At 37.5% G+C, this 19,945-nt stretch overlaps 1 protein-coding gene across 2 annotated transcripts in view; it reads right to left on the bottom strand.

The window, feature by feature from the left end:
• Window positions 1–19,945, bottom strand: part of ZDHHC17 (zinc finger DHHC-type palmitoyltransferase 17) — a 76,998-nt gene that overhangs the window by 32,608 nt on the left and 24,445 nt on the right. For both annotated transcript variants that reach the window (XM_030478231.1, XM_030478232.1), the window contains 4 exons: window positions 15,161–15,283; window positions 8,869–8,946; window positions 7,317–7,461; window positions 1,123–1,187 (listed from right to left, as the gene is read on the bottom strand). In XM_030478231.1, coding sequence (XP_030334091.1) covers window positions 1,123–1,187; window positions 7,317–7,461; window positions 8,869–8,946; window positions 15,161–15,283 — 411 coding nt within the window. The remainder of the gene's footprint in view (window positions 1–1,122; window positions 1,188–7,316; window positions 7,462–8,868; window positions 8,947–15,160; window positions 15,284–19,945) is intronic.

Below are 19,945 nucleotides of genomic sequence, written 5' to 3'. Positions count from 1 at the left end.
ATGTCATGAAATATATTTGTTACACAATTCTGTTTTCATGTTTACCAAAATCTAACAGTATTAACAGATTTGTAAAAGCATGCACATGATTATATACTTGGCAGATAACAACCAAAGTTCAAAACATGTTATATTTCCACTTCACATTCCAAAAGATGGAAAATAAACTAGGATGATAATGTTGGTAATGACAGGTATTGATAAAAGCTAGCCTATGTTCCTCTCAAGAACCAATGGAAATAGGCCCTTCAGAGCAGGAATTTAATTCAGACAAATTTGCTCTTTGGAGAAGTGTTATTTTACGCCAACTTTTTCCAGTCACCTCCCCAGGAAGATGTACTTTGTAAACTAAAAGTTCATATTAGTATTTCAGCATAATATCCATTCTCTCCAATAGGTTATTGTACTGGTTTTGGCTAGAATTGAGTTAATCTCCACAGTAGTACCTACGGTGCTGTTTTGGATTCGTGAGCAAAACAGCACTGATCACACCCCCATGTTTTAGCTCTTGCTACACAGGGCTTACACAACGTCAGGGCCTTTCCCGTTCCTCATGCTGTCCCACCAGCGAGTAGGCTGGGGGTGGGCAAGAAGCTGGAAGGGGACACAGCCACGACAGCTGACCCCAGCTGACCAAAGTCGTGGCTCAGCAATAAAAGCTGAGGAAAGGAGGAAGGGAAGGGACATTTGGAGTTATGGTGTCTGCCTTCCCAAGTAACCGTTACAGGTGATGAAGCCCTGCTGTTGTGGAAATGGCTAAACATCTGCCTGCCAATGGGGAACGGTGAATGAACTCATTTTGCTTTGCTCGGACATGCAGCTTTTCCTTTTGCTATTAAACTGTCTTTATCTCAACCCATAAGTTTTCTCACTTTTACTCTTCTGATTCTCCTCCTCAACCCACTGGGCAGGAGTGAGCAAGCGGCTGTGTGGGGCTGACCTGCCTACTAGAGTTAACTCACAACAGTCATAAATGAAGAAAGATAAACTGGCAACTGTGGAAAGAACATTGACTAATTAAACAAGAAAACCCCAAAACTTTCCAAAAAAATCAAACCCAGTCATTCCTGTATGCCACTTAGTTAACATCAAGAGAAAATAAGAAACGCAGTGAGACATTACCTATGTGTTCTGTAAGCAGCCCACATTAAAGGTGTCATTCCATTTTGATCCATCATATCTACATCCTAAAATAGGAAAAAAATACTTTGGTGAGATAAGTAAGCATGCTCAAGATCCAGTAGCTACAAGGTTTGCAGTGAGAAGCAGTGTTTTAAGACTAACCAACTGAATTGGAGAAAAACTGGCAAGCTTTTAGTACATAATAAAATGAGGGATTTAAAAAATGAAAACAGACATTAACACCACCATTGCAAAAACATAACCATTCCAATCTATTTTGGAAACAAAGGAACAGTCATGCTGTATAAGACTAGCCATTCCTATCTTCCTATTAATCTCCAACATAAAAGATATATAGATGGTGTACTATTGCACTCAAAAGCAGGAGAAAGCTAAAAACATGCATGAATATTTAATAGAACACTTGATAAATTAACATAAATACCATGGGCTGAATCCTATATCCTACTGAATGGTAGCTGCATCTGTTTTTCCACTTGCAAAGCAATTTCCCCTAGTTCACTCGGTTCCAAAGATATTTACAGATCTGGGTATCAAGTTAACAGATGCCAGAAAATTTTTAAGTTTAAACAAAAGCCATTAACAAAAATAACAGACACAGAAATAAAACTGACTTAGAAGCAAGTGGTGACTAGACTGATGGCTAAAATATTAAAAAAAAAATAAATATTACATTTAACAGAACACAGCCACAGAATGACAAAACAGCACCATCCAGACAATTCTTTCTGATCCATCATAAAGGATCTAATACCTAAGGCATTTTTTCCTGTTATAGATCTCTGCCTCACTAACATGGAAACTGGTAATCCCTAAATACATTGAGACAGATTAGACTCTCAAGCACATTTGGGCAAGTTCCAAAGACCATCACTAACAAAATTACTCTAAGCTACCTTAATGCAAGATCTGAACAGTTTTACTTAGAGGCAATAGAGCTATGCCAGTAATTTCTATGCTGCTCCCCTCAGTCCCCACTAGGAAAATTAGGTTCAAAGTGTTCCAATAAAGTCTTTTGCTACAGAAACTACTGACAGAAACCCAGAAAGCGGATGATGTCGCTTTCTATCACCCCACAACCTTCTTCTCTGCTCCAGTAGTCTGCCAAATACCCAGCACCCTGGGACCCCCACTCATAGTGGTGCTAGCCTGACCCAGGCAGCTGTTTTCCAGGAAATCCAATTCAGTTCTTCCAAAGGATTGTTTTTAAAGCTTCCCTGGCCTGCAGATCACTTTACATTTCTGAGTTTTTACTCTGCTGCTTAATTAAGAAAGAAATCAGAAATTTAAAAAGCAGTTGACAGAGAGGAAAGAGAACCACTGCTTTATTGTACTATTTGCTCAAATCAGAGTTACATGCATTAAGATCAGGACCCAAGTCCGTTTGCCCACAGCACGTGTATAGATTAGATCCTTTTGAGCCTACTAGGACAGCACAACCGGCACTCCCTTTAACCTCCTGTTGTTGAGATCGTGAAGGAAATTAGAACTGCAGCCTAACCTCAAGTTCATTCATCCTTGAGAAGCATGACTTTGATTCACAGGTCACACTGTGTGAACAACTTATTTTGGAGATTGTAGAAATTACTGTAACATGAACAATAACTCTTTCATCTTGAGATTTCATATAGAAAAGCAGTTCATAACAGCTGGGACCTGATTGCCCGGACATAAGTAGAACCATTCCTTCAGTGATTCTACCTGACCAACCAAAATTACACTTTGCAGATTAGGTGACACTCAGCTAAAAACAGAAATCCATGAGCTCCAGACTATTCCCTGCACATAATTTACCCAGGCAGGATACAGCTATTACTCATATTAAGCTACATGATGGGCTGAGGCAGATCCCTTTTCAAAGGAGCTTTAATAAGACGCAAAGCAACCAAGATTGACTTGCGTACTGTTGCATAGATGTAACAAAGATGACACAGTTGGGGATAGCAGACTTGTGCTCTAACAAACCTCTCATCAAAAATTCTTCGTTATTTTGACAGGCAAAAAAGTAAACTTCCAGCAGCAGGTACATATTAGGAGACTGTTCTTCTGTTTCAGTGTGTACCAACAAGCATTTCTGCATTAATTTCTTGTTTAACTCTCAGTGACAAGTCAATCTGATGATGTTCACAGAACGTTGTATCTGTGCTGTTAGGACACAGTACAAGCATTGCAAGAACCAAAGATTTCAATAATAAGTGATGCAATGATAAAAAAATGCACATCTTGCTGCCCTGTGTATGTATTTCAAGCATGAACTCTGTGGACCACAACGAGCAAATTTTTTCACTTGTTTCTGAAATAGAGCAACTCTGGTTCTGAAAGAGAGCAACTTTGCATATGCAAAGACTTAATCCTAGGACACTAATACAAGATTCCACAAAAAGCTTCTTGAGAGGCAAAAATATAGGGGAGAAAGAGGTTCCTACATGGAAAGGAGCTGTGGCAGCTATTCTGCTACTTAACACTACTTTCTGAAAGCAATCTAGCTGACAAGGTAGGATTCTGAATAGCAGCTAGAGATCAGAGAAGCATTTAGGCTTACCAGGACATTTAACAAGCAATGGTCAAACCAGTACTGTGATACAATATGGCCTTTTCAAAAGCACAAAAAGCATCAAGATTCCACTTAGAAGTGCATTAAATTGCACAGGAGTTTGATTCTCTTTAGAATCATTGGTGGTTATTTCACAAAATACAGACCTACATAGAAAACCCATCATGTCCTTGTTCAGAATCCTATCTCCATAAGGAAAAGATCTCTTTCACATGGACTGTTGCCCAGAGAAAGGGAAATGGGCTTCTAAAGAGATGACATATTTAAAAGCAAATACTAAAGAAGATTTACAAGGAAGAGAGATGTAAGGCTGAAAACATTTCCTAATTTAGGAAAGACACATACTAGTTATTCACTAGAAGAAGAGATTTTGTAGGATTCTTGTGGAATGAACAGACAGGCAGCCTGCTCATCAAGCAAGGTAACACAGAACTGAACTACCTTGTTCTTTCAAAAAACAAAAACTCTGTTCTGAATACCATAGTCCATCAAAAGCGGAGTTAGTTTGGATAATCAGGAGGAAGAAACATGACTAGACTTAAAATTCTGTAAATGATGTGCTGCAGGTTGGATCTAGGACATAAATACTTGATTCAATGTCTTAACACTCACCTGAGCCTTACGGAGAGAACAATACTTAGTGCCAACAGAGCTAACAAGTGCTGAGGAGCACTTCTCACAGGCTGCAGCACCAAAGTAACCATGGCTGCTGCTACCGCACTGGCATCTCCCAACCAACTAATTCTGGGCCATAGCTCAGAAGAAAGCCCTATGTAGCTTGGGACAGTAGTTAACGCATAAAATTGCAACTCTGAGAAGAATTAAAAAAAAAAAGACATACTTCATGAATAAGTGATAAACTGTGAGTACAAAATAGTTAAACTATAACTTTAGCTCCGCAATATTTCTTACAACATGACTTTACCCTACTAGCAACTTTATTATCTGTGACTGAGGTTCTCTCACACATACCATGGAATGCGAACACATTCAGCCACTGACATACCACATTCATATCTTAACTTATTCTGGGGTGACATATTTGCCTATGCTAGGCCCTGATACACCTTTGGCATTTTAAGTAGTGTAGGTAGTGTAAGCAAGTAGTACAAGCATCAATTTGGAACATTTTTAAGTGCCTTCAAGCTCTTTTCAGTTTTTCTTTCTGGCATTTTTTTCTAAATAATCATCTTACCTAAACTTGAGCTGTACTACAGCTTCTGTGACTTGCTATCTGATTATATTTATGTCATGTACTTGCCCCAGGCTTGATTTTGACCCAGGAAACCTACTGACACAAACAACATGAGCAAATTATGATAAGGCCAGGTATTAGTCTCTTGAAATTCAGTAAGAGACATGACTAATGTAAGGCAAGAGCTATCAGCCACTGTTGCCTCTTGGCTGAGTAGTACTTGCTGGCGTTGAAAGTGGGTTCACTTCCAACCAAAGCCAGAGGGCATGTGACCAAGAGTTATTCCCCTATGATACACTCCAGAAGGTCAAGCACTGGACTTGAGCCTCAGATTGGAAATTTTACCGTTGGCTGCTGCAACCCAGGAAGCCAGTGAAGCAGCAACACTGAACTGGGTTCCAGCGCTGTCTCAAAACAGGACAGAAGCAATTAGGAGCAATTTCTTAATCCACCTGTTGGTTCTCTACACAGTTATGAAAGCTGGCTCTCCTCTGAACATGCAGGTCCACAAAGGCATCAGGATTAGAACTAACAAAGCACAACGGCCTATACTGACATTTATTTTGACATTTTAGTTGTCATTTACCACAGAGGTACTACAATTAAGGTTCAGAACTAGGGCAAGACTACTCTTTGGTTACAAGAGAAACTCGTCTCTGTAAAGATAAAAGGCAAAAATAATTTGCAAGTAGTATATAGGGTAAGCCCATATAAGCAAAAGCAGTTCAAGTTTCCAAACCCAAGTCACAGCATCACAAAGGAAGTAAAAACATATAAAAATGATTAAAAAGTAGAATCATGTATTTCCCACAGCTTCTACAGAAACCATGTTGTTTCTGTAGTTCTACGTAGTATAGCTAAAGAACTATGAGTTTAGGGATTGTTATTACAATGCTATTGATATTACTATATTTTAAACATACCATATTTTAAATACACAAATCAGTACATAATTTTAAAGTTGAACTTTTTGAAGTGCTTCCAAAAACTACTGTTAAAATTAATTCAAGCTTACAGCATGGAAAGGATACCAAAATCATACCTGATAATATTTGGGCATTTTAATACAAATCATTGTTTTAAAAGCTATTGATAAGGAGAGCTCTTTCCAAGATAATAGCTTTTAAATTTTAAAGCAACTTTTGTGTGTTTATGTAAGTACACATGTAAAGACACACAGCTTCTTTTGGACTGAAGTATTATATGCTCAGATAAATAGGACGAGTCTGTATGCAAACATGACAAACAAACATTCACAGTAGAACATTTTAAAGGCCATTTATACTTCATTAATGCTATGCTTTAAATAAATTCACACTTGTTATGCAAGTTACTATGTTACACACCTGCAAGATTTTTCTGGTAACAAACCCACATAAAATTATATGTAATATGTGTGCAAAATACAAAACTTGTTGTAATGGAAAAAGCATTTCTCTTCAATTATTATCTCTTACAAATAGCGATCATATACGATCAGACTCTTCTTGTGCCATGCTTACTCTCTATCATACACTCACACAGAGTCTCAAACACAAACTGAAGACTGCATGGAGCAATAGTTTCTTTTTTTACATGTATAGGAACAAATCATTTTCTGCACCAAATTTTGTGTTTTACACAGATGAAACCCACTGATTTCATAGCCATATTCTACCTGACTCACTGGAGCATATCTCACTTGCTATTTGAAAGGGCTTTGACTTTTCTATATGGTTTACAAACTAAATAAAATTTGTGCTTCAGGCACATATCTGAGGCTGAGTAAATTTACAGATTCTAATGAAGAGTGAGTAACAAAAAGGTGAACGTTTCTGAGCACACGTGGAAGGATGGGAGACAATGAGAACAGTAATGAATACACATGCTATATACACACTTTACAGATCTAGCAGTAATATAAGAGACTAGCAAGAAGGGTTTTGGTTATTTTGTTTGTTCAGTTACTTTGTTTTGTTTGAGTTTTTTATTTACACACACATGCACAACTAGTAACAGCAACAAATAAAAGTTGTGGACTGAGGTGTAAAAGAAGAGATGACCTACAACAACTCTGTGTCATTAGATCCTTTACCTTTGTGTAACCTGATGATTCTATGACCTCTAAAATATTTGCTATCATTGTCACTGTTAACATTTAAAGATTAAATTCGATAGGAAAAGAATGGTGAAAGAATAACTGCTAGAATTTCCATACACTACATTAAACAGGTGTGAATTAAAGCCAAAGTACTCAGACCACTTTTAGAAGAAATTAAGTTAGGAGGTGGCACACCAATACTGTAGTCTACAATGAAAGATACTGAATTACCTTTATGTTCAGTCAGGCAAACATTTTGCGTTTCCCAAATGATAGGTATAGGTTTCAACTGTTTTCCTACTTTGAGTAGAATCTATTTAAATACGATATTACTTAAAATTTACCTGTCCCTTTGCTATCAGGTAAGCAACAATCGAAGTATGTCCAAACTGGGCAGCCAAATGAATACAGCTACATCCTTCTCCATCAATTAGCGACGGATCTGCCCCATATTTCATCAGCTGTACAACCATGGATAAGTGACCCTGTCTGAAGATAACAAAACACAACAAACAAAACAACTGAATAACGATACACAGAAAAACTATTAAAATTTGAATACAAATATATTTAGGAGTTATTATACTACCAGAGCTTCCGCACTTCAGCTCATACTTTGAAAACAACTGTCATGATCCAATTCTGCAACTGAGTAAGCAAACTCATTCATAAGAGCAAATTCTGTGCAGCCAACGCATTCATCACGTGCAATTCACCCAAGTGTGTTGTATAGCAAAAAACCAGTCAACAACAACAAAAAAAAAAGTTATAAGTTTAGAAATTTCATTTACAAATCTAGTCTACTGTGATTTCTTCCAATCCACATATGAAACTTGCTATTTTAAGCGATGTCGAACTGGCTATATACTCTCACTTTTTGTGGGGCATATGGTTTATCTTTCTAGTATTGAAAACAGTAACGAAATAAAAATAGGAATTAAAAAGGGAAAACTGAAGGCCTACACCTCCTCCACACTACATTAGAAGCTTAAGCATCTTTTTGGCATAATGAGCATAGGCATACCCTTCTTGCAGACACGGTGCCTAAGTGTCACTATACAGTTTCTGACATGAGCAAAAAGGCCTTTTCAGTCTGTCAGAAGCAGCTTCAGGCATTGCTTCACAGAACAACAGATTACAGCTATGAACACCAGAAAATTTAATCAAGCTTTTCTGCTATTAACACAGAACTTAGAGAGTGATCTGTAACAAAAAGAAATATACAAGCTAAAATCTTTAAGGGAGGCTAAAAAGCAAATCCTCATCTTTAGTAAACAAATTATTTTGACACATTAAATGTTTTAGAAGCTAACTTTCTAAGTCTCCTTTTGCAGTCTACAGTAAAAATATTAATAGGGACAGTGTTCCTTTGTATCCTATTTCTAGGTGGCTGTGTGAAGGTGCAGCTACTACTCACAGGCTGTCTTCATTTTTCCCAGCCATTAATTATTCTCTGACCATGTTCTACATCATAAGTATGATTTTAAGTGCATCTTAAAAAATTCTACGCACATAATCAAACTCTGCAAGGACAATGTCACACAAAAATCATCCCAAGGCCCATCTGCACAAGGATTGCTGAACTTCAGCCACAGAAAATAAGATCTCCGGAGTAAGAATAAACCAAGGTGACTATAGATTCTAATTTTACTTTACTCCTTTCCTATCATAGTAATTAACTTCCTTTACATTAGAAAGAGGTAAGACAAAAACTGAACTGTATGCCGAAAGCTCCTGTAGCTCAATCATACTACATACACAGTGTGCCAAGTTAACAATGACAGAATTAATTCTTGTACAGAGTATTCCCATAAAATACAGCAATTTCGTAAATTGATGGGTAGCATATTCCAAATTAAACACAGAAAAAGAAAATTCCAGAAGACTTTTCCGCACCTTGTTGCCCAGTGAAGTGGGGTAGAATTTAAATCTCCTCCAAGTTGATCAACAATAGCACCTTTTGATATATAGTATCTGGAATAACAGAAATAGTAAATGTTATTGTTTGCCTTGGTTAAATATAGAGGATACACAGTAAGCACATTTGACATTATGCAAACCAGGCAGATACAGACCAGAAGACCAGACCTTTTCTTGCCTTGATATAATTTCCTTTTCCAGAGATCATGCATATACATTCAATTTTTTGCCCTTTTCATTCAGGTTGAGAGAGTAGGGATACTTTCTACTGTGTTACTACGTTTTAAACATACTGCTATTTCCTAGTTTGGTTCTAAGGTAAAACAGAATAATTGATATATAAGTATGCTCGTACAAACTGTGCTACCATAGAAATATTTAATAAATTGACTCTTCTAAAATATTTAGGGGTTGCTGCATTAAAAAGAATTATTGGTACAAGAACATGATCCTAGAAGACTATTGTATTACAGAATTTTGGCTATGGCAAAATTATATACAATTCAACTTGCAGCATGTATCACCTCTGGAATGGCCCTGCCAAAGTCATTGTTCCAAGAGCTTACGCTTAAGTTATACATTTAGCCAAGTAGTATAGTTTTTACATCTCATTCATTATTAATCAAAGAAAAAAAACATCTGAGTATTTAAGATATACTTCTAAATGATGGGCTAGAAATTATTTTTCTCTCAAGAACATTTATAAAAATACAAGCTACCTGTAGGAACAAAGCAAATTACCCACATTTAACCACAGATATTTATATTCATAGTCATTTGTACTGTTTCTATGAACTGTTTTCCTTGCTGTTTTACATGGGACACTAAACTGGCAATATGACTTTTCCTTTGTGAAAGAAAATGCACATCTTAAAAGAAATTAATGTTTTTAATAAACAGGCTTTATCAGAAGGCTTCTAGTTCTTCATTCACTACTACATATGCCAATAGGAAAAAAAGCTATTACTAACAGACCTTTGAAAAGCACTATCTGGCTAGAGATTCCTAAGTGGTTGCACATTTCAAGTACCTGTACCTACAGACATTTTGCTTTCAAAATACCTGTCAGGTATATATAAATGCTGCTCTCACACCCACACAAACTGTCCCTCAAATCCTCAGCACTGTGTTTCTGGCACCTCAATTTCTTCTAAGTGTTTGAAGACATGGCAAGAAGAGCGGCAACAAACAGAACTATCTGAAAAACATCACTCTAAGTAACTACCTTCTTTTTCTCTAGTGCTTATTGATTCAGAAACTTCAAAACCAGCCCAAAAGGTAACTTTTGGAACAGAAACTGAAAAATGCATTAGCTATATGTGTCCACACTAAAAACATCTCCAGGAAGAGTCTTTTTATACAGTTGCTTTAGAGCCATCAGGCACAACAAAGAACTTCAGCAGACTTACCAAAGTCATACAAATTCTTGTTTGTATGATAAACAAGATCTGCTCTGATTGTCCACCCTGCTTGTCTCCAACACCGGAAGAACAACATTGCAACATCTCTTGGCTGAAGTTAAGCTTTTTGAAATCTCAATGAGAACAACCAAAGGTTTTGTGAAAGTCTTGGTACACAGAAAAGACAAGGTGGTAGGTGAAAAGATAAGGTGTATATAAGGTAAAGGGACAATGTAATTTTGTTATTGTGGAGCAAAGTATCAGCTACCAAAGAACAAATTTGAAAAAGATACTAAGAAGCTATTTAGTCTCCCTTGGGAAGGAGTTCCCAAGGAAATCTTGTCTAGATAAAAGACAGTACAGAGAAATTCACAGTCAAAGCTTGGATCCATCCCACTGATGTGACAGCCACTCATGGTGAGGTGAACATTAAACAGATTGTCTTCATTCAAACACTGGTCCCCGCAGAAACACAGAATATATTCAGATTCTACTGAGCAGCAGCACTGCTTACTGGTTAGTGTGTTTTATTTAGAAGGAAGAACTTGCAGTTTGACAACTGGGAAAAGACAAGGCGGTGATCTCCTGCCAGATGGCACACTGAAATATCATTTTATGTTTCCTTAACGGTGTTCTTGGACTAAGCTGAGATTTATCACTGCATTTCAGATTCAGTACACAAAAATGGTGAGATTTTTTCTGCAAAACCAGACTGAGAACTTAATCTCCTTGTCTAGGTAGATCTTGCAGAACGAACATTGTGCTTGATGAGAATGTCCCTGGTAAAAGGAGGAACTGGGCAATTCTACTCTCAGTGAGCCATCTAAGCTTCCACGCTAGAAGATGCCAAGTGCGCAAGTCCTATTTAGGCAATCTACTTACATTCAAAGCAAGCAGATCTGAAAACAGGTCGCCTTAAGAAGAAAATACTTCCACTGATATCCACATTAGGATCACTAAGTCTTTGTCAGGCATTTGAAAACTGCCCCAGCTTGCATTCAGTGCTTCTGGAATCAAAGTGCACACAGTCACTGTTGCTAGAAGGAGGAAAAGTAGAAGAGAAATTGATGTCTGGACAAAGTTCAAAGCAGGGAACAGGGAAATGCAGGCAGTAGGTAACTGTAGAGATAGAAGGCCAATTTTTGCATTTTTATAAAACTGAGTTGAAGACAGACCAATAGATCAGTGCCATGATGAAAAAAAGAGTTACTCTGTGGATGTCTGACACTGATGCTATAGAACTAAGAAAAGGATCTGTAGCTTTTCCTATAAAATATCAATGGGTTTCACCGTTATCTAGATTGAATCTCAAGTCTCAAAATAGACAGGATGAGGAAATACTAAAAATAAGTCTAATTCTAAGACTGCACTCTCCACAGACGAGGTGCTAAGCTACTTCATTGGGAAGACCTTACATAGTCAATATACCCAGTAAGCAAGGCACTGAGATCTGGTATCGTGAGAGCAGACCACTTACGCTTAGGCTCCATCTCTGATACCAAGCTCGCTAGCCAATATATTTAATGAAATTATCCATTGCACACAATAGGGAAATAGCAGACACTTGGGTAAAAAAGTAATAGGATCAAACAAAACCAAAATAATTTCATTCTAAGGAAATAGAATAAACAGTGTCTCACAGAAGAGAGAGTGAGAGACCATATGATACACTGGGTGAAATAAGATAAATAAATCAAGACCCCCTAAAGACAGATGAACTTAAGAGCATAAGAACTGCATTAGGAGGAAGAAGTTCTAGATACAGCTAAACACATTAGTAGTCATGTGCACTCCAGTAAACAGCATGAAGAAAATGCGATGCAGAATGTCACAGTGGTAGGGAAGCTTCACGAAGGGACAAGAGCTTTGACATATTGTTGAATAAAAAGGAAGAATCAGACACATTAGATTTTATTGTCAGGGCTCATAGTAAAATAAGTTGAAAGAGACAGGGCTGGTACAATTAAAACTACGTTGAATTAAAATTCTCAGAACAAGTTTCCAGCACTCAAACGTAGGTGGAGAGATCTTCCTAACGTATAACAAAGACCTAACTAGCAATTCAGACAGATTTAAGCACAGACTTCCATCTATCTGGATATGGCATTTTGAAGCACCCCTACGTCAAATATAACTGCTATAACAGGAAATTGTTAGCAACACGCTTGGGGGGGGGAAATGGTAAAATACAGCACAAAATACTCGCATGCTGAAGTACTTCTCATAAATTCAGCTTCAAAAAAGAACCAATGTGGAATTTAAAATTTGGGCTAATTTTACTCTGTGAATGACAGAAGGTCCCCAAAGACATTTTTGGGAGCAGGGTTTTTTTGTTGTTATTTTCTTTAAGAAAAAAAAAAAAACAAAACCAAAAACCAAATATGTTTTTTTCTTAAAGAAAAAGCTGTAGAATACATAAAATGCTAGTGAACTAAAGCATTAAGTCATAATCAAGTATCATGCGGGTAGATTAACTGCACTGCGAAGCTTAATACAGAAACCATGCATACATAAATTAATACAGAAACATTAGCCACAAAATAGGCCTATTTTTTCCAAATGGCTCATGTTTTTCAATGATGATAGTTGTCTCAATGCTATTCACTTTTCAGGCCTTATAAAGACCTACCAAATGAGATAGAATATCTGTAATACAAATACGGCTTCCAAATAAGCTCAGATAAGATGAACAATTCACTGCACGTAATTCATTATGCATTCAGGATGGATAAAAAAGTGAGCTCAAAATATAACAACTGCTCTTAGATGCTGTACTTTTCTTAAAGAAAGATGAGTATCTGAAAAATTGTATGCATTCCAGTTATTTCACAGCAAGTTGGAGCCATAAAGACCCAGGACAACCCAGCAGGAAAATGGAATGAAAAGGAAGAACATGATAGGATCTATAATGTACTCTCACAAAAAAACACAAACCAGGTTATTCAGGTAAACCAGGGTCCTGCATCGCTTTTGCAAGAGGCTCTCTTTCAGTGTGCCAGAAAGCACATTGGTTACCTATCTTATTATGAAAGGAAGATACCAAATGCAGAATTATGGTTCCCATTGTAAGCTTCTACCCACAATAAAGACATAAAACCTATTGTGATATCTGTTGTGTATAATCAAAAAATTTCTTTCAGAAAAGAAATCAGTTTGGAAGGGACCTTTGGAGATCACATAGCCTAACCATCCCTGATCAAAGCATCCAGACCATGTTGTCTAGGACCATGTCCAGTTGGGTTTTTAATATCTCCAAGGATGGAGAGTTCACAACCTCTCTGGGCAACCTGTGCCAGTCCTCAGTAACCTGCATGGTAAAGTAAGTGTATTGTAATGTTCAGACAGAATTTCACATGTGTTCATGCCCTCTGCCTCTTGTCTTGCTGCTGGGCACTACTGAGAAAAGTCTGGCTCTGCCTCCTTTACTCCCTCCCTTCAGGTATCTATATACATTGATAAGATGCCAAGTATTATATTACCAGGTACCTCAGGTACTTATATATATTGATAAGATCCTTTTTGAGGATCTTAGGCTGAAAAAATAAGCCTTCTCTTCTCTAGGCTAAGAAGCCCAAGCACTTGCAGCACCTATTCATGTCAGTTGATCCAGCCCCTTAATCATCTTTGTGACCCTAGTAAATTTGTATCTTTCTTGCAAAGGGGAACCAACAACTACACACACGTCCAGCTTCAATATTTAAGTAGAAAGGAAGGATCACCTCCCTTGACATGCTGGCAATGTTTTTCTTAATGAGGCCCCATTACCACTGACCTTTTTTGCCACAAGGCTGCATTGCAGTCAGCTTCCCCAGGAAGCTCAGGATCCCAAAGCCCTTCTCATCAGATCCAAATCTTAATCTATTTACCTGTCTTCATCCATTTAACCACTTTTTAAGAGAACTGCATCAGGACACAAACTCCTTTAAAGATGAGAAATGTGAACCTGAGATCTTCTAGAAACTCAAGATTTGGTCTGGTGAAGGTGCTGGTGGAGGACATACATGGGGAGAACATGTTTAAATGAAGATGTTTTGCATTTGGTTTTATGTGTAAGTACATGCATTCATTAATCAGAATTGTTTTGAAGAGGACTGAAGATTGCACTTTATGTCATTTTTTTGCAGTTTACTGGTCGAGGGAAAAAACCCAACATGTTCTATACACACTCATGATTTGTTAAACAGCAAGTACTAAGAATTATCCCTTCAGAATTTAAGCTCTCCAAGTTCTGAAAGATAATAATGGGTTTGAAAACATAGTCTCAAATACTACATTCTAGATTTTATTAACTGAAAAGCAAAAGAATACCCCAAATCCCGCAGCTCTCATTATTAAAGATTCTGTTATTAATCGCAAGGAGAGGTGCTGCAATGTTACCTTTTGTAACAGCTGTGTTTTTAAAATGCAAAGAATTTACTTAAGTTAGAACTTCTTAAAATGCTGAATCAAGCAGGAATTACCCCTTGCCTCACGTTAGTCTTGCTTACTCAACATTCACTACCACCTAGCATCAAACTTCCCCTCCTTAAAAAAAAAAATTGTGGTATTTCAACCAAATAAAGAATAAAGAACCAATAAAGAAATTGCATGTGCAGCTTACTAGCTGTTCCACAGGTTTATCTCATCTGATGAGAGTTTGAGCTTGACTTCTGGACATATAACAGGTTTTATTTCTGTTACCTGTGTCATCAAAATATTGCTGCCAAAACGCAAATTACGTCTGCTAACTTCTTCCCCCTCCCCCAGATTTCAAGACCAAAAATTGGTATTTTAAAAGGCTCAAGATTATTTAACACCTTAAAAGAAAGAAATCAGTATTTGTTAAGAGCATTATTTGTTTATGTTTAATTTAAAAGCGTTATACATACTTCACCAGATCTATCCTGTTGTTGATTGCAGCCCAGTGGAGAAGCGTTACATTTTCTTTGTCTGGTTGTCGTACATCATAACCTGCTTCCACCAATTCTCTACATCGTTCGTATATTCCATACCTTGAAGAGGAAAACAAGATTTTTCAAAGCTGTTACCTTACATAAAAATGCATTTAGCAAACATCATACTTATGGTCACAATACAAAAACTTCCACAGAGGAGAAATGAAGAAACTTTACTTTCTGTTTCTGTAAGATTATAGATCTCTTGAAACAAAAAGCTTCCACTCGCAGAAGTTATATTAATCAATTCCAGATTTTACAGAAAACTTGTCTCCACAGCAAACTATACAGCAGAGCAAGGCAAAATATCAGTCAGTAGTGCACCAAGAATAAATACAACTCTTCTCTTCCCAGGGCCTCCACTACATTTGTTTCTCCCACCTCTGTTTTCCTTCCTTTCTATCTCCTGAAGACCAGAAGAGCTTAGCTAACTGATTCGATAGTATCTTACTAAAATTCAGCAGATAACGAGATCATTAGGTTAATTACAAACACTAACCAAGCTCAAACACTTCCCATTTTTCTTCTCAGATAACAAATAGCAATTTTCCTGATACAAATTAGTATCATTTTCTTTTATATACCACTTGAAACTTCTACAATTTAATATTAAATTTTTTCATTAAAGATGACTGTTAAATATGAGCTACCTTCAATGGAAAAAAACCCATCTGCATACATTTTGAAAGTTGAAACAAATCAGGAAGCATAAATATCATGCAAGTATCTCATTCAGGACTAACTCCAGCATTAAATAAAGTTTGACTTGATGCTTACACTGTTTTACCATCTATTTTTAGTGGCAATAAAAGCAGTGCAGGAAAGCAAGTAATGATGACATTTCAACATCTGCACAACCCATAGGGATTTCTCAAGTCTCAAGGAGGAGACTGATGTGTGTGCACATCCTGAAATCAGGATCACTGCCTTGTGACATCTGACTTCTGCTAGAGCAGAATTTTAACAGCCTCTTAAAAGTTTGAATTTAAGTAAGTTTTCCTTATGCTGCTTCTATGTTCTACTTTCTGCAGAAGAGACAGCCTTAGGCAACTTAACGCTCTTCTGCTCTACTTGATCAGCTCTCATAACTTGTGGATAGACCTTTATTTCAGGGCAGTTACTTTTTCTGACATGTATTTGAATGGATCCTCAATCTGGACAGCGCTCCAACAGTGACTTAAGTGACTGAAGTTAACAACCCTCAGGAATGCTTCCCAAGTGTATGACGGGTTTGAAGCACATAAACCAGTGGACACTATTAAAAAAAAATAAAATTAAGTACTAGACATAACAATCTACTCAGACCATGTTGTTTTCAATTTCTTAGGAAAGTTGCACTAGAAATTATGAAAAATGCTAGAAATTGCTGTCATACGTATAATCTTTCCAAACACCGCAAAAGATCAGAACAAAGACTGTTATGTGCAGCATGTAACAATCGGCAACAAGCCTGTAAATTTTGGTCCTTCAGACTGAGTAAAAAAGCAGCAGTCATGAATAATTTTCACAACAAAGCTTAGGTTTTAATCACTTATTGGCAAAGGGGAGAGAAGAGGTTTGGTTTACGAAGTTTTAAAAATATGCAATCAGCCAGACAAGATACACACAGTGAGACACACATAACTGCCAGGAAAATTGATAAGGCTGTAAGCCTGGCAAATCTTGAGGTGCACTATCTCCCAAATCCCAGCCTAGATCAGCAGTGTGGTTTGATGAGTGCTTGTTCAAATGGCTTAACATATACCATTCCTGACTTCCCCCCACCTTGCAGCTGAAAGGGCCAAGAGATATGAAAATGAAGGAGAGCTATGGCAAGCATGTGAACAATCCCTTCAGCCTGTCGAGGCAGAATGCTGTCTCAATGCCTCTGCAGAAGCCCTGACAGGATGTTGTAATTACGTTCCAACACCCTCTAGAATTCACCCATCACTGCTTCTAGGCCCTGGGCACAGACTACTGCATGAGTTCAGATATAAGGAGTAGTAGGAATGGATTCTTCTCCGGGGTTAGCATCAGAGACTTCCCCTATTCCCCACTGGAAGACAAACTGCAAGGTACTTCCTACCACTTGGCCATAAAACAAATCGGGAAGTTCTGCAATACATCTGAAGAGCCTTCCCAGGAAAACAAAACACTTTCCAAAAATTAAAGTAAGTATGAGGTATATAGCAATTTTTTATTTAAGTAACCATCAGTCTGACTGTTCCTAGCAATTTATTTCAGTATCTTGAATTCAATCATAATGGATTACAAAAGACGTAAGACAGAAGGTATCATTTAATAAATCTTCAATTTACTAAGTTGTCACAAAAGGACTTAAAGACGTAGACAAACAAAATTTGCCTAGCAAAAAAGGTCAAGAATTCACAACAATTTGCTCCTCTTCCTGGCAACAGCAGGCTCTTTACAATGAAATAAAACACTGAATCCAATGCAGTCATGGTTTCTTGAGCTCTGCCCTAGAAGTCTTCTCTCACATACTACCTATAGTCTTCTTCCATTGAGTTGCTGCAGTTGACTTCACCGTGCCTTCTCCAAAAGTTCATGATGCACTGCTAGGCTACAGAATGAGAAAATTATCTCTTTCAGACACTCAGCATCATCGTGCTTATAACATTGTTATAAAAGGCTCTATGTCCTTCAAGAACGAGGAATGGAGGAAAGGAGTCAAATCCTCACAAGACACTTATGTATTAGTCTAACAAATTTTCAGCATCTGGGTGAATTCTAGAGGGTGACTGTCATGCTGTAAACATCAATATGAAGTATAATTAAAGCATCCTACTGAGCTTCCCTGGTTCTGAAAGAAATGGAACTAGTTCTCCCAGGGCAAAAATACCACCGTGCAAGCTTGTTTCACTATTGCAGTCTCTAAGCCATTTTGGTAACTAACCTGTAACATTTTATCTGTCATTGCAGGTTAAAGATATCCTGAATTTAATACTTTCAAAAATAGTACCCTAGAAGGCTTTTGCATTTTAAACATGTAATCCATTCTTTTAATCTTTTTTCTGCAAGCACATCGACTCTTGGAAATAGACACTGCCAGCTTTGCCACATGATTAACATAAAATTTGGCCACAGTACTAGGAAGGAATCTCTCTTCAGTGAGCACATCGCCATGCCAACAAACAGTAGGTAAGCCAGGAGCAAATTCCCTCAGCTTGCTGTCATTGTAACTCCAATCAAAGCTGTTTTAACTGGAAATGCAATTAGTAGAAAAATGATCGTTTTTTATCTTTTGAAGTCTCATTCCCATGAATGACGGCGGTTAAATACTAACAAAGCCTTTCATACCTTCTCATGGGTTTTGTGTTAAACAGCAAGATAGTTTTGTTTTCAACAGCAAAGGGACAACTCAAGAGCTGCTTAATGAACCGTTAACAGTGATGTTGAGAGACAAGAGAAATTCAGCTCTTGCATGTGTTCCAAAGCCTCAAACTGTCTAAACAGTTGCAGCTATATTAGGCTTCCATGTGAACTTTAGATACATTTCACTTTCAGCAATATAATCGAACTCCATGGGCACAAATGACCAGGCATACAGAATGTATAGCTATGTCAGCATCTGCCCATCTTCTCCTGTGAATAGCTGAAAAAAGCCAGGAGTAATTGTCACTTTGGCCAACCCTCACTGATTTAAATTATTCCGTATGTAACCTATTTTCTTACCAGTTACCCCATGAATCATGAGAAATCATGAGGAAAAAAGCATGTTCTCTGATGTATCTGAGAATCTTTTTCCTGAGCAAGACACAGCATATTTCATCTTTCGTGCTGCACTATTTCACAATGCACATGACTTCATTTTCAATGATCTCAATGAATAAAACTAACAGAAAAGTTAATCTTGTGATAATGAAATCTTCACACTTGAGCACAAGGAATCAATCTTCCAGGAGTCACAAAAGCACTCATTAATATCATTAATGTTTAATACCTATATTCATAGTGGTTGTTTGACACACTTTCAGCATAGTGGGAATTTGCTCAGGTTCGCTACAAGAATCATAGAATAGCTAGGGTTGGAAAGGACCTTAAGATCATCTAGTTCCAATCCCCCTGCCATGGGCAGGAAGAAGGTGCCTCAACAGAACTGAAAAATCACAATGCAAGGATTAATGGGGCTTTGAGCAATCTGGTCTAGTGGAAGGTGTCCCTGCCTGTGGCAGAGGTGTTGGAACTAGACGAGCTTTAAGGTCCCTTCCAACCCAAACCATTCTATGATTGTATGATTTTGTTCTCCTAGTCATAATCCACCATACACTTCTCTACCTGTGAACATTAGCTACTTTTCCCTAGTTTCATGGCTTAAAAGATTTAAAACAACAAAGGCAGAAACTTCAAGTTATTATGTTAACAAAGTACTCTTGCCAAGACATCACATTCAAAGTTATGGTTCCAGCCTTGGATGACACAGGGTGCCAGAAGAGAGAAACATACCCAACATCTCCCCATTAAATTTCACTTTTAAATCACTTAGGACTTTTTTTACAAGACTCCATTCCCCTGCAGCCTTAGTGAGAGCACTGAATTCTATCTCAGAGAAATTAAACCAGCACACAGCCCTCCCTCTGATTTTGTAGAGGCAGCAGAAATTCAAACATCTTCTGTGCAGTTAAAGGTGAAGTATTTATTAAGTATTAGTACGCAATGTTCCTTCATTGCAATCGCAAAGGCAAGAATGGATGATTTTTTTACTGCTGCTTTGAAAGCAGG

The sequence above is a fragment of the Strigops habroptila genome, chromosome 3 (assembly GCF_004027225.2).
Source record: "Strigops habroptila isolate Jane chromosome 3, bStrHab1.2.pri, whole genome shotgun sequence".
Classification (NCBI taxonomy): Eukaryota; Metazoa; Chordata; class Aves; order Psittaciformes; family Psittacidae; genus Strigops; species Strigops habroptila.
Note: the sequence above shows the minus strand (reverse complement) of the source record. Positions and strands in the feature narration are given on the sequence as shown.